Source organism: the organism of the source record quoted next, unplaced genomic scaffold (assembly GCF_019419815.1).
Source record: "Pyrus x bretschneideri cultivar Hongxiangsu unplaced genomic scaffold, Pyrus_bretschneideri_v1 Contig42, whole genome shotgun sequence".
Taxonomy (NCBI): domain Eukaryota; kingdom Viridiplantae; phylum Streptophyta; class Magnoliopsida; order Rosales; family Rosaceae; genus Pyrus; species Pyrus x bretschneideri.
In genome coordinates this window covers 2,034,209-2,050,508 of record NW_025999746.1, presented here as the reverse complement: position 1 = coordinate 2,050,508, position 16,300 = coordinate 2,034,209, and the positions used below count along the sequence as shown (strand labels likewise).

The window sequence follows — 16,300 nt, the reverse complement described above, 5'->3', positions numbered from 1 at the left end:
GATATACCATGATGCAATCTAATACTCAACCATGTCGTAGCATTTTCAATTATATACAATACAGTGTGAAATGTACAATCAGTAACGCTCTACTCCCGAACTACTTATTTTCAGGAATAATTATCCATGATAACCCAATTAACACTAATTTAACTAACTAATTCACAAAACTAAAACTTTGCCTTTACCAATTTCCTTCGCATTACTCAATTTCCCAAATAAGGCATTTGTCTAATATATATTATGGTTGCATCTAACGTCTCGTTAGACTGCCTACGTACTCTAAACAGGAATCAAGTCATTCGTAGTTCATATAGTACTTCAAGCATTCACAATAATTATATAAAGGTAATATACCTAATCAATTTAAAAGTGTCGATAGAACTCTTAATAATATGTACGATAAAAAGGACAAGATCCACTCACCTGGAGTCCATACTATGATTCTCTAGCGCACGCATCGAGACGTCCTGAATGATTGGTGCCTGTGACTAATTATCAAATTACATCTCAGAACTCTTATCAGTAGAATACTGTAATTCACATAAAACACAACCTCAAGGCCATTCTAAAATAGTTTGAGACCCATTGACCACAAGTCAACAGTCGATCAAAGATCGACGGTAGGGTCTACAACCCTATATAACTCGACCCGGAAGATCCGCATATCAGATTTTCAATCCGCAACTCCCAAAGATCCACAATATTCTTTAAGAATAACATATTAAAATTTCATTACAATCCAACGGTCGGATCTCCGTCAATTGCCTAAAACAAGTGGCCGTGAACATTTATTTTACTTACAAATCCAATTCGGGAAGATCTGTACATCAGATTTCTGATCCATAAATTCTTATGATCTTTAAATATTACGTATTATAATGTATCCAATTTTGGTGACGATCCAACGGTTGGATCGTCGATTCACATTTTTATCAAGTAACGTATCGTAACGAATTTAGGTTCCAACGATCAACCTACGTCATTCGAATAAAAAAACTGAATTCAAGACATTTGACATAGTCTAAAAATAGCATTGGCGGCCCACTGGCCACGCGCCGCCGCACGCGCCGCGCGGGTGGTGATCGGCTGCCCCTACTCGCCGGAAAATCCAACTATTTCCAAAAATTCTCAAACTTCACAGAAATGAAGATCTTAGTGAGTGGAGCAACTTTCATACCTGTCATGAAGTCCAAAAGTGGACGGAAGATGGTCAATTTTGCCCACAAAGTCGGCGGGTGCCTAAAACTTCCCGGTGTCGATTCGTCTTCTACAGTGGTCCAACGGGGTCAAGGTTGGTTGGATTTTGCTCCTGGGATGATGGGCTACAAAGCCCAAGTGGTGGCATCGGCCATCACTTTGCCAATTTGCTGGAAAATCAAAAAGGGTGCCCAGAGCACCATGAGAACCGCCAACTTTCGTGGCCTCAAACCGCCACATACCGTGGCTAATCAAGGTGGTCCTTGGGTGGGTTTTGTAGAGGGGAATGAGAGTTTCAAGATGATGGTGGTGGCGTCGAAAAACTCCATCGAAGTTGGCCGGAATCGGTCTTGGAAAATGGGTGGTCACACAGGGTCGGGCACGGGTGCACGGAAAGCTTTCCCAATTTTTTTTTTTTTTTTTTTTTTTTACTTTCTTTCTTTCTTTTCTAATTGGGTCTCACCCTCTCCCTCTAATTTTAATTGGTTCCTTCCTATTTGTGCCTAAAATCTGATTGGCCATTTTCCCACAAGGTGGGAATTCAAATAATTTATAACTAAACTTTAAATAACCATTTTTCAAACGTTTATAACTATATCGTAATAATCCGGACTCGCAAATGGTTTTCGCCTATGCGTTCACACCAACAAGTACTACGAGAATATGCTAAAAGAATAAGTCATACGTCTCTCTAGACGATGGTCAAGTCAAAATATTTGCCTTTATGGCATTTTCGTAAATTCACGCTTTTAAAATAAAATAAAAACGTAAAATTTGGAACGAGCTGTCACTCCCGGGCCAGGATGTGACAATATGGTATCAGAGTCTAACCCTGGCCGCGTGTGTGCCGACGAGGACGTCGGGCCCCTAAGGGGGGTGGATTGTGACATCCCACATCGCCTAGGGGAGTGATCCTTATATGTATATTTCCATCTCTACCTAGCACGAGGCCTTTTGGGAGCTCACTGGCTTCGGGTTCCGTAGGAACTCCAAAGTTAAGCGAGAAGGAGGCCAGAGCAATCCCATGATGAGTGACCCACTGGGAAGTTGCTCGTGAGTTCTCAAAAACAAAACCGTGAGGGAATGGTAAGCCCAAAGCGGACAATATTGTGCTACGGTGGTGAAGTGGGCTCCGGAAGTGGTCCCCCCGGGGCGGGATGTGACAAATAAACCAATAATTAAAAAAAAGCTAGAATTAAATGGTGATTATGGCATACGAGGAGTCTTCTCTTTCTTTCCTGGTTCAATCCTGCTTCTTTCTTCTTCCATGCTAGTTCTTTCATGCCATTTTTTTAGGTCAGTCAAATCCACCATAATCTAAATTAAATCTCATACAACAAGGTTCATGCGCTCCCCTATTTGGATTATTGGTACGCATCTATCATTTTTTTCAATGAACCTGGTCGTACACTTGCAGTGGAATTTTCCAAACTCGTTCAATTCTGGTCAACCCTGAAACCCCGATTTAGGAGATGGAATGCCTTTGATGTCTTGAAATTGACTTTGAATCGCTAGGAATGTTCGAAGTTGGACTATAAGAACTTCTGGATGTCTCCTAGCTCTTGTTCTTTACATGCCCCTTCCCCATCAACCACAATTTGTCGAAGATTATCCTTGACCTAGATGGCAGTAGTTGCGCACCACTTGCACTGTTTTTACTGCATCTTCTTACCAAGTTTTGCATTCTTCTGAAGATTGTGGTAGTCCACACTAACGTGAAGGGTGAAAAAAAAAAATGGTGTGAAAGAACTAGCGTGGAAGGAGAAAAACGGAAGGAAGGTGAAGACTCCTTGTATGCCACAATCACCATTTAATTCCAGTTTTTTTTTTTTAATTATTGGTTTATTAAATGGTTTTTAATTTAATTTAAATGATGTAGTTGTCCACATCAGATGTCACATAAGGTGGTATATAAATGTGGTATAAAAACATGGTAAGAATAACATTACTGCTGTCCCACACTTCTCTCTTTCTTTCTTTCTCTCTATCTCTCTCTCACTTTTCCATTCTTCCTCGACAACCATGGGGACAACAACAATGGCGCCACTGCCTTTATTCAGGCAATTTCAGACAACCAAACTACCATCACTTTATTCTTCTCGTCACCACAAATCTTTCTTGAGTTTTCATTGTCTGGAAACTTAACTCGAGATGACAATTCGAAAAGCTCTAACGCAAAGAAGCTTTCCCAGTAAGTTTCTCACCAGAAACTGGCGAAAGTAAGCCTCATGGTTACTACCATTCGATAAATATCATTGAATAGATGAATTTTCATATATTGCATGGTTGATTTATTGAAATGCCACATATTCGACCTAGAAAAGTCTTTGACTTTTTCGGCGAGAAAACCTAGAATCCGACGAGCATACTTGAGGACGTGCAAGGGGATTCTAACCAAATGGCAAGGAATTGACCCTTGAGAGCACCACCAATGTTTTCTCGTGGAATGAGGAGCAACCTCGTTCTTTGATAGGAAGTTAGACGATGGACGGCAGCGTAGCAGCACCAGCACTATAAAGTTTTCTGGCCAAGAATAAAATCCGACGAGGATTCTGGCGTGCACATCGGCGACCTAACCTAGATTTGAGTCAATTCGACCTAAACCTGGTAGGCTGGTACGGACCAGATAACTCGATCAGTCAACCGAACCTTTTTTGAATTGGGTTGGAAAATCTGAAGAGTGGTATCCTAAGGATTATAAATAGCGTGCAAGGTAAGGCAAATATGACTATACAATGTATCTTGAGTGGCCTTTTGCTTCTTACTATATTATTAATATATGTTATCGGAATCGGTTTCATGTGATGCATTTATATCAAGAAAAGCATCCTCTCCGAATCCCTTCCTTCTAATCCACCAAATAAGGGAATCCTTGCATTGAAATTTGATCCAACGCTACAAACAAGGGTCACTTTAAAAGTTATAATAACTTCAGCCATTGGATCAAATTTCAATGATACAAATTCCCTATTTTGATGGATTAGGATGAAGGGATCTAGAAATAATCCTTTCCTTTATATCATACTTTGCTTTTACTTAGATAATGCGAATGATTTATGTGTTGACGATGATGCGATTTATAACCTTGTGAGCCCTACTTTGGAATGTTTTTCTACTGGTTAATACTTTATGCAATATTATAATTTGTGACACTTGTGATTTGAGAGTTATCTATGACATGTTTTCATATAATTTATCCGCTCATTATGTATACTTACACAGTGTCTATAGTACTGTACGAGGTTAAGATCAGCTTCACATGTATGTTCACATGCATTGTTACGTTCACATTGAATCTTTATAGGTGCCTACCTATACTAGTTTACATTAGACAATTAGGATTTGTATGTATACGTTTAGCGTCAGTTTCACATATTTGTTTTACTGATATTTCTGTATGATCTAGAGTGTTTGCATTCTCTAATGAGCATACCATATTTGTTTTACTGATGATTTGTGATTTATCTGCTTTCCTGAAACAATAGATTTTCATTGGTGTCATGGTATTGTGATTTCTACATGTTGGATCTCTCTTGTTGATTTTATACTGAGGATTTAAGTGACTTGCCCTATTTATCGTAATACTGTTTCTACATTAATGTTTGGTTTTTCATACTTATATGTAATTTGGTTTTGTTTATTATGTGGGTTTATAGCGAGGGGTTAGTACGTTCGAAAGAGAAATGATTTTTAGAAATCTTTATTATTGCCAACTCACACATTTTGTTTTGCGCCCTCTTAACATCGAGGCTAGGTGGCATATCTTCCCCCATCATTGTCGGGATTATTCTTAGTATATTTGTATTAACATATTTGGATGTGTTACCTTGTATACTTATATCGTAGATATTTAGATATTTTAGTTTCCTTTACATACATTTATTTATGGTTCATCATACTTATTGTGCACTTTACTCTTTTATTCTTTTGTTTATACTCTTACTTTAATTTACTCGTACTTTCTACGCATCACCTTCCCGTTATGGTTTCTTGGTCTTTGCCAAGAGCACAAGCTTGCTCCACTTTTGTAACATGATGTTCACTTTTAATGCAGAAATTGACCATTTTTCCTTATAAATTTCTTTGCCAGACACTTTGGGGATATTCTAGTCGCCAAAATCGACATTTTTATTTGACTGAAATTCTAACTTTTGTTCTTCATTAACTACATCTGGATAATTTAATTCTAAACTGGATTTAAAGCTGGTATATTGGCACCAAAGTTGAAGTCCAGTGGTAATTGTAGGAAACTTTTAATTTAAGTGGCAAAATGCGCACACCTACTAGTTCAGATGATATTTGTACAAATTTTCATAAAATATAAAACGAAGCACAAAAATATAGATAAATAAAAAAAAGCAAACACTCATCAGCGCCTTCCAGCGGATCAATCCCGTACAAAATTAAATAAACAACTGTAATAACAACGGTGCTAAATAATACAGCGACACCCAATCCCACACGTACTACAATACCGTACGAACCACGCCCAATCAAGCCCCTGCCAGCCCAAGCCCATCCTCGCCAGAACCCAGTGGGCCCACCAAACCACCTCCAATTCCCCTTCCACCTTTAACCACACGCTCCCACTCGCCGAAGACTCCGCGTGGACACCTGGAGAAAATATATAAAAATTAAGATATCGTTGGTTTTTTTTGGCAAATCCCAGCTTTTACAGTATCGGCATATTAGCTTTCGTTCCCACACTCTGCTAGGGTTTTCAGAGTCGCCGCTTCTGCTCTTCTTCTTCTTCCGTCAACTCGGTCTTCGACTGGGATTGATCACTCGCTCCCTCTCTCACCGAGTCCACCCACCAACTCGGAGTAAGTTTGAATTTCGATCCTCCATTTTGTGTAACATTTACTGGCAGTTCTTCGTTTTCCGATTCCAGTTTTCTCGCTCTGATCTGAAATCTTTGATCCGAGATTTGGATTAGTTTACTGCTTATTATGTTAATTTTTTGTGTTAGGACCAGTAATTTTGTAATGTTTTGTGTTTGAAATTCAAATTTTGTTTGGGAAAGTGGAGGAGCCGATAATTTTGAATTTCCGATTGTTTGTAGGGTTTTGGTAGTATTCGTACTCAGTGTCCACCGTATGCTGCTATTAGTAGTTTCGATTCCGCTTAGTTGGAAAGCGATTTCAGAACGTTAGCAAGGAGAAATGATATGCTTGATAAATTGTTCGTTGTGTTTTCGTTTCGGTTAGCGAAACTAGGGGTTTATGAGGATTAGTGTGTTCGAATTTCGATCCTTTCTTTTGTGTATGTTTACTGGCACTTTTGTGTTTTCTGATTCCAGTTTTCTCGCTCGGATATGATATCTTTAATCAAGATTTGAAACTGTTTTCTGCTTATTCTGTTAATTTTGATCTTGGAATTAGTATTTTTTTAACTGTTTTGTGACTGATCAATTTAAATTATGTTTGGGAAAGTGAATGCGTCCATAATTTTGGATATCTAATTGCTTCTAGTGTTTTGATAGTTCTCCCTGACTCAGTTTGCACTTTATACTGTTATTTCTAGTTTCATTTCTGCTAAGTTGGAAACATTTTCGGAATAGGTAACAAGGAGAAATGTTATGCTTGATAAGTTGTTAGTTGTGTTTATTTTTTCTCTTGGCAAAACTAGGGTTTTATGAGGAATTAATGAAGGGGGTTGTTCTTTCTAATTGTTGTGAGTAGAGGTGATTAATGGATGCATAAGTTAATTGGGTATCGATGATTATCGTCCCATATATTATCTGTCACGTAGTAATAGTTCTGATAAATAAGCTGTGGGACACTTTGTGATCTATTTTGGATTATTAGGATTTTTTCTATCACAGAGTTTCTGTGTTCCCAATGTCCTGATACCCTCCCTCTTCAACCTCTGTTCCTATGAGTTGTCCTGATACCTCTATGTGTTTGATATTTGTATTTGTATGATTTGAACTGCTAGTTGAATCGTAGACGAGATGATTTGTTGGTTGATTCAAGATTTATTTCATTAGGCCTTAAATGCCTTTTTGCCTTTATATAACAAAAATGGTTTATGTAAAGAGTTCCATTATGCGTAGTGCTACTTGGTTAGTGCATCTGCCTCCTCCCTAAATTGTGACTTATAAGATGTATTTATAGAACTTTACGAAGTTCAGTTCGACTTAGTGCATATGTTAATGCATGTGTGATTACAATTTGTTTTGGTATCATTAATAATTTAATTGGATTATTGGTTTCAGATTCAAATGGCGATGGAGGTTACCCAAATTCTTATAAATGCACAAGCAGTTGATGGGAATGTACGCAAGCATGCCGAAGATAGCCTTAGACAGTTTCAAGAACAAAATCTTCCAAGTTTCTTGCTCTCTCTTGCTGGAGAATTGGCCAATGATGAGAAGCCTGTTGAGAGTCGTAAACTAGCGGGCTTGATCCTCAAGAATGCTTTGGATGCCAAAGAACAACATAGGAAGTTTGAGCTCGGACAAAGATGGTTGTCCTTAGACCCATCTGTGAAGGCCCAGATCAAAGCCTGTTTGTTGAAGACCCTTTCTTCTCCTGCCCATGATGCTCGGTCAACTGCATCTCAAGTTGTTGCAAAGCTTGCTGGGATTGAGTTGCCACTTAAACAGTGGCCTGAACTGATAGAAGCTCTATTATCGAATAATAATCAACTTCCAGCTCATACCAGACAGGCAACTCTTGAAACTCTTGGGTACATATGCGAGGAAGTATCCCCAGATGCTGTAGAGCAAGATCAAGTGAATAAAATGCTTACTGCTGTAGTTCAGGGCATGAACTCTACTGAGACTAACAATGATGTCAGGCTTGCAGCCACAAGAGCTTTGCATAATGCTTTAGGTTTTGCTCAGGCAAATTTCTCAAATGATATGGAGCGTGACTATATAGTGAGAGTTGTATGTGAGGCTACTCTTTCCCCTGAAGTGAAGATTCGACAGGCAGCCTTTGAGTGTTTGGTTTCTATTTCTTCAACATATTACGAGAAGTTGGCTCCGTATATACAAGATATATTTAGCATCACTGCTAAGGCTGTGAAGGAAGATGAGGAACCTGTTGCACTTCAAGCCATTGAGTTTTGGAGTTCAATCTGTGACGAGGAGATTGACATATTAGAAGAATATGGGGGTGATTTTACCGGGGATTCTTCTATTCCATGCTTTTACTTTATCAAGCAAGCACTTCCTGCTCTAATTCCTTTACTATTGGAGACTCTTCTTAAGCAAGAAGAGGATCAAGATCAGGATGAAGTGGCCTGGAATGTTGCAATGGCTGGTGGAACTTGCTTGGGCTTGGTAGCACGAACAGTTGGAGACGATATTGTTCCACTGGTAATGCCATTTATTGAGGAGAATATTACAAAGCCAAATTGGAGGCAGAGGGAGGCAGCCACATACGCATTTGGTTCTATTTTGGAAGGTCCATCCCCTGAAAAGCTCATGCCTCTAGTTAATGTTGCTCTGACTTTCATGCTAAATGCTTTGACGAATGATCCAAATAACCATGTGAAGGACACTACTGGTTGGACTCTTGGAAGAATATTTGAATTTCTTCATGGGTCAACTTTGGAGACACCCATAATAACCCAAGCGAATTGCCAACAGATTATCACAGTTCTTCTTCAGAGCATGAAAGATGTTCCAAATGTAGCTGAGAAAGCTTGTGGTGCACTCTATTTTCTTGCCCAGGGTTTTGAGGATGCAGGACCTTCTTCCTCTCCTCTGACTCCCTTTTTCCAGGATATTGCCCGAGCCCTTCTAGATGTCACTCACCGAGAAGATGCTGGAGAATCCCGCTTGCGAACTGCAGCTTATGAGGCTCTGAATGAAGTAGTAAGATGTTCCACTGATGAGACTGCTCCATTGGTGATGCAGTTAATTCCTGTCATCATGATGGAACTCCACCAGACACTTGAGGCGCAAAAGCTTTCAGCTGATGAGAGGGAGAAGCAGAATGAATTACAAGGCCTTCTTTGTGGTTGCTTGCAGGTCATCATACAGAAGCTTGGGTCATCTGAACCGACAAAATATGTCTTCATGCAGTATGCTGACCAGATGATGGGTTTGTTCTTGAGAGTGTTTGCGAGTAAAAGTGCCACAGCTCATGAGGAGGCCATGCTTGCCATTGGAGCTCTTGTCTATTCAACAGGCTCAGATTTTGCTAAGTACATGACTGAGTTTTATAAATATTTGGAAATGGGTCTCCAGAATTTTGAGGACTATCAGGTTTGCGCCATCACCGTTGGTGTGGTGGGGGATGTATGCAGGGCTTTGGAGGATAAGGTATTGCCTTATTGTGATGGGATTATGACCCAGCTCCTCAAGGATTTGTCCAGCAACCAATTGCACCGATCTGTGAAGCCCCCAATTTTTTCATGCTTTGGTGACCTAGCTTTGGCAATTGGGGAGAATTTCGAGAAGTATTTGATGTATGCTATGCCCATGCTTCAGAGTGCCGCAGAGCTATCTGCCCATACATCAGGTGTGGATGATGATATGGTAGAGTACACAAATACATTGAGAAATGGAATTATGGAGGCGTACTCTGGTATCTTGCAAGGATTTAAGGGCTCCCCAAAGACCCAATTATTGATGCCGTATGCACCGCATGTTCTTCAGTTCTTGGATAGTTTATACATAGAGAAGGACATGTAAGATTATCTGGAACATAAACTATAACTTTCGTTTACAATTGTTTGTTTGTGTTTTTTTTTTTTTTGTATTAGTTTCTGGTATTTATTTATGTTTTTTTTGTTTGCTTTTTCAGGGATGATCTGGTGATAAAGACTGCCATTGGGCTACTTGGGGATCTCGCTGATACGCTGGGTAGTGCTGTTGGTCCGCTAATTATGCAATCTATGTCAGCCAAAGAGTTCCTAAATGAATGTCTCATGTCAGATGATCCTTCGATTAAGGAATCTGCAGAATGGGTCAAGATTGCTATCAGTCGGGCAACTAACTTTTGAGGCGACTGCTGCATAGCATATTCTCATTCGTGCATGCATTTGGGTGTCTTGAGTTGGGGTCTGGGATTGCATATCATGAGAGTCACGTCATCACCATATTTGGGCTGAGACGTTTGCGTCAACGTCAGTCAGTATACCAAGTCAGCATCGGGGAGTCGGTTTTTTCGTCTTATTTTTTAAATATTTTTCGCTTGCATTGCATTGGACGAAGTAGGCGGTGATGACTTCTGTGTCTCTGCTATCTTAGCAGAAAGAGATAAATAGAAAAGAGAAACTGGTTCAATGGTGTCTGAGGAAAAAAAGTACCCCATCATGCCCGCGCCGCTGCTGTCTTTTGTGGGACGAGAGAATGGCTGTTTCCTGTGTCCGAAGTTGATGGTGGTAAAAGTTTTTGGTTCAGAAGTCGCCGAAATCAGGGCCCTTGAGCAGTTCTGTAAAAGTGTCTGCATTTTCTCTCCCCATATCTTTTTCTTTCCTCAGCTGAATTTGGTGTTCTAAAGTATTTGCATTGTTAATCGCATGCCAAATTGTGATAAGAGTTTTGTAGTCCTGTCCTGTATACTTGCTTGTTACGTAGGATCGGCGACGTCCGCGGAATATTTTGGGCAAAATTCATGCATACATTTTAGTCAAATTGCAATCGTATTGTTGTACTCACAGGAATATTTGTCAAGTCAAATGTTAGATCTCATGCATTTTATTCATATTTTCGTCTTCTGCTGCCTTATTCTTGCCCTCTTATGATCTTGTATTCGGTAATAACGTGTCCATGGTGATTGAACATTGAGCAGCTGCCTGTACATAATCCGATGAAAGTTTATAGAATTTCAACTGCTGGACAAGATGAGTGAGCAATTTTATGTTAAATTAGCAGTTTAGAAATTATGGATTTGGTATAACATGCGAAAATATACGTAGTCGGATAAACTTGACTCGAAGAAAGAAAAGTTGTGAGGATGTGAATCTGGGACAATTTTGTACGGTGTGAAAGTATTCAAGAGTGAGTAGGTGAATTTACAAAGTCCTCTCTCAAATTGCTACCTACTTGCTTGCTAAGCTTTCAAAGATCAACTTAATTGAAAAGGATTGATTGTTATTGTGACGTTCTGTTTTAAAATAATATAGTGTGAAGATTATACACTACACGAGACACTGTATTCAAAGACCGAATGCCGCTGTAAGATGAATCTGTTCTATACAAGTCCCCCAGTCGTTGCCAAACTGTTGAGTGGGGGCAAAGACCAAAAGGGGCAAAAGCCCATGTTCCCCGAAATGTGATAATTTGGTAGTCTCTCTCTCTCTCTCTCTCTCTCTCCTCCCTCTGTCGCGCCCTGTGGCTGTGGACGGTGGACTGTGGGAGTGTGTGTGCGCATACGCCCGCGTTCACCCCCGCAAACGCAATTTCCGTTACTACTTTCTCGCTCGCTCATTCATTTCTCCCAACAAAACCACCACACCCACCACCTTTTTCCGGTTCCCGACACCCTAACCACAATTGCGAGCCTCCATCAATGGCGATCGCATCTCCACCAGTTCCGACCTTCTCCGCCTCCTTCTGCCGCACCCGCACCTGAGTTTCCCTCCACCTTTAATCGCATCCCTTCCATTTTCTCCCGCGCTCACCGAGCTAAACCTCACCCCCTAACTCGCCGGCTCGCCCTCTCCGCTCGTCTCAACTCGTCCAAGTCTTCCGATGCCGGCGGCTCGGTCTCGCCGGACAACGGCGACCTCCAGTACGAGCTCTTCCACGGATTCTCGCCGCAGCGCTGCCGGAGAGGATCTCCGGTGTTCGTCACGCTGCCTGTGGACTCCGTTGGGCCACTGGGCGCGGTCCGGAGGCCCAAGGCCATGGTCCAGTCGTTTAAGGCGCTGGCCGTGGCCGGAGTGGAAGGCGTGGTCATGGAGGTGTGGTGGGGTCTGGTGGAGAGGGATCGACCCATGCTTTACAATTGGGAAGGCTACTTGGAGATCGTCTTTCTGGCTCGACGCTGCGGATTGAAGGTTCGGGCCGTCTTGGCGTTTCATCAGTGCGGCGCTGGGCCGGAGGACACTCATTGGTCAGTTTTGTATTTGTTTTCTCTGGTTTCAATTAATTTAATTTATTCTTTAATTATATGACTAATTGGTCTTTCTTGAATTAGTTTTAGGTTCTGCGCTTTTCTTTATCTGCATGAGGTTTGGAATCTTAAATAAGGACCTGCAATCGAAAGCTTGAATTTTCCATTTTATTAATTCCAGTAATTAAACAGTATTAATTTTGTATTGTATTGTTTCTTTTCACCAATTGTGTTTTTGAGGATTGGAAGTATACTGCAAATTCTGAAATTGAAATATGAAATGAATGGTTTGTCACCCTATAAGGATTCATTGGTTCCAGGAAAATCTACGGCGATTTTCGTTTGATCTTCATAGATTGTGTCTTCTGCATAATATATTATCTAAGGTAGAAAGTTACAAGAACTTACATCAGGGTTATATTATCGTAAACAATTCCCCTGGTGATGTTCATTTTCGGATCTTCTGAGATGCCTCGAGTGTCATTGTAATTGGGATCACATATTTACTTATTGGGCACCGATGCATTTAAGCTCATGTCACTTTGAGATATAGCTCGAGGCTAAAAGGTAGCAGGTAAGACCAGTTGGCCGATTTACCTTTTTCCGGCATTTTGTTGAACTGTTTCGCTGAACTAAATTTGCTTCTTACATGTTCTACTTTCGTCCTTGTACTGTACCCAAGGAATATCATTTACAACTTATGAAGTGAGTAATGTTTTAGAGATTTAGCTGTTCCATTAACGATTTCAGATTGCCTGATGTTTTAGTTATTGAGTTGTTCCATTAAGATTTCAGATTTCCTGTCATTCTTTCCCATTAGTACTTTTTAGCTGTATTTTTCAAGAATCTTCTGTTAGCTAGTTTAAAACCCACTGATGCTGAATCTTTGTCCTTTTGTTCATTGAAGGATTCCTCTTCCTCTGTGGGTACTTGAGGAGATTGATAAAGATCCAGATTTAGTATATTCTGACAGATTTGGAAGAAGAAATGTCGAGTACCTTTCTCTCGGGTGTGATATGCTTCCTGTTCTGCAGGGACGTTCACCACTTCAAGCATATGCGGATTTTATGAGGAACTTCAGAGACACTTTCAGACCTTTTCTTGGTGTTGTCATAACAGTAAGATAATGTGAAGTGAATAGTTGAGCACATCAAGGCTATAGTCATATTGGTATAATCCCCAACAGTTAAATTAAGTGCTTACTTCTTGCAGGGAATTCAAGTTGGGATGGGGCCTGCTGGTGAATTAAGATACCCTTCTTGCCCTACCCAGAGGCTAAAATGGGCTTGGCGATCTCGTGAGCTTGGAGAGTTTCAGTGCTATGACAAGGTAGGAGGGAATTCATTTACAAGCTAATACATGAATTTCTGCCTCTGCCTGAATGAGGATGAACTAGTGACCGTCTTTGCTACTCATTTTTCCTGATAATCATATTATTTGCCCCTGTATTGATTTCGTTTTGTCTTTAATTCCCTTGCCAGTATATGCTTGCGTCTCTCAATGCATGTGCAAGAGAGATTGGGATGCCTGAATGGGGAAATGGAGGCCCTATTGGTGCTGCCAATTTAATGCAGGATCCTGAACTGACAGAGTTCTTCAGAAGTGATGATGGATCCTGGAATACATCATATGGTACGTTTTTTCTTGAATGGTACTCAGGAATGCTGCTTCTGCATGGTGAAAGGATATGCAGGGAAGCTGAGACCATTTTCCGGGGTACAGAGGCTAGTACGTCAGTAAAGTTAGCTGGGATGCACTGGCATTACCGCACTAAGTCTCATCCATCAGAGTTAACAGCTGGCTATTACAATACTTCAACAAGAGATGGATACTTGCCAATTGCTCGCATGTTGGCAAAGTACGGCTTTACTTTGTGCTGCTCAGGTTTTGACTTGCAAGATCAGGAAGAGAGGAAGATGAACCCTGTCAGCAGCTCGGAAGGCCTTCTCAGACAGTTGCTTTCAGCTGCTAGGGTGTGTGATATACCACTGGAAGGTGAAACTTCTGCTACCAGTTTGGACAATGAATCTTTGCAACAGGTGGTAAGGATGTCAAAGTATTACTCATATGGTCTAGAAAAGCCCTCGTTTTCGTTCAACTTTGTGAGGATGGACAAGAACATGTTCGAATTTCATAATTGGGTTCACTTTACTCGTTTTGTGAGACAAATGTCTGATAACAGTGCCTTTCGAGCCAAACTAGAAGTTGATGCAATGCCTGATACACGTCGGTCTCCCACTTGCCTTTCAGATGTTAAGAAATTTGGAATGGCTTCTGCATATTGCTAGGGACCGATCATCCACCACTTACAGCATTCATAACAAGTGTTATTTTCTTACACCCTTCGCTCCGCATTTGATGTGCATACATACATAACATGATTACCTCAGATCGATTGTTGTAAGATGTGTAGTAATGCGTCGGTTTTCCTGTCGATGATTCTGTTAAGCGTAGTGTTCTTCTGCAGAGAGTTGTTGCATTGTGTTGTAAATTTGTAACACATGATTGCCTTCCTCGTATTTTTAGAATGGTTGGCTTATCGATAGCTCTGTTGTAATTCAAAATACAAAAATCTAGTTTCTATCTAATGCTCATATTCAGTGATGTATTTGTTATTTTTAATTCCCATCGTGAAATTTCCGAGTTGAAGGTGCTCTCTTTTTTGTTTGTTGGGGCCAAAATGCTCGAATCAATGGCCGCTGATTGGATGAATGAACGAAGGATAGTGGGAGAGATGTTGAAGAAATATACGAGGAAAGAAAAGCAAAAACTGAAATCGAATATAAAAAACTCGCTCTCCTCTCTCCTCTCTCCCTCTCCCACCACCTTTCATAATCTTTATTTTCTTTATATACTTTTCTCATATCTACATATCTTAGAGATTTTAGATGTCCTAGGAGTTGTAATGGTGTGCAAAATGTTCATGTTTCCCCCATAAGCTCCAAAGGAGTTTATAACATTTTTATTCACAATTTTTGAGAACATGTTATTCACATTTTATGCCTGTCATTTTCAAATAATTTGAGATGTTTACAATGAGGCCGTATTCTGTGACCATACGTGCCTTATTTTGTGATATAATGTGTCACAACAGTTGATGGTAATAATCAAGAAAAAAGTACCGCCTGCACGTGCACGTGCGTAATTGACTTTAACAGTCCTCAAATGTGCATAAAATATAGGGACTGTTTATATTCTCCAGACCCACCGCCGTTTATCGGGAGATATGCTTAGGACAAGTGTTGGCCATCTGAATTCTGATGGAAAAAGCAGGAGGACTCGTGAATCTCGTTGTGGCCCTTTATTATCGCAAGCAGCAGAAGCATGCATATTGAATATATTGATATATATATAGCACAGTGCTGTGGTTACCCACTTTTGTAGAGACGTGACTTCATCCGAATTGGAATAACTCAACAAAGTCAGCTAAGAAAAAAGTTGGCTCTTCTGTTTCAGATACATCATCAAACATGGAGAATTTGATTCAAATATTGTGCTGCCGACAGAGAACAGTGTGGTGATTGGTGCAAGTGTCTGAGGGAAAGAGGGGAGGGATTTTAATAGTTATTGCGAATAGAAATCACGTTGGTGTGCTATTTTACATAATATAACAAAGCCGAAAGACATGTTTAATACAAAAAAAATCTACCTTTTATAGTTTGAGTAGAATGATAATAAAAATCATGTGATCATCTTCTTAGTACACCTAAAAGTTATTCGAAAGAGAAAGACGAGAGTTGTGCGGTCAAATTTAAAATGAGAGATGACATTCAATGATTCAAATATCTTTATTATGGCAAGTAAAACGAAGCGGATCTCTCCATGGCTTTTAGGTCATTCCTGATTCCTTCTCTCCCCGAAATGGGACCTTGAGAAATGCAGTCTGCTTATTACCATACAATGTGAACCATGACAGAAGAAAGAGAAAAGATAGCAAGCATGCAGCTAAAACAAGGGCACACATATACTTTTTTTTTTTTTTGGTTTGTGTGTGTGTGTTTTGGGGGGGGGGGGGGGGGGGGGTTTGTGGTTGTTGTGGTGTGGGTGGGGGCAACACCCATGGATGCACCTATACAGAAGCATAT

General features: G+C 40.3%; 1 protein-coding gene and 1 pseudogene across 1 annotated transcript; both read left to right on the top strand.

The window, feature by feature from the left end:
- The first annotated feature begins 5,852 nt into the window (after positions 1-5,852).
- Positions 5,853-10,862, top strand: LOC103935933 (importin subunit beta-1). Its single transcript, XM_009345764.3, has 3 exons — positions 5,853-6,023; positions 7,418-9,843; positions 9,960-10,862. Exons 2-3 carry the CDS (start codon positions 7,424-7,426, stop codon positions 10,156-10,158), a joined length of 2,619 nt encoding a protein of 872 aa, XP_009344039.2. The 5' UTR covers positions 5,853-6,023; positions 7,418-7,423; the 3' UTR covers positions 10,159-10,862.
- A 658-nt stretch (positions 10,863-11,520) lies between these two features.
- LOC103935932 lies at positions 11,521-14,819 on the top strand (annotated as a pseudogene).
- Positions 14,820-16,300: the final 1,481 nt, after the last annotated feature.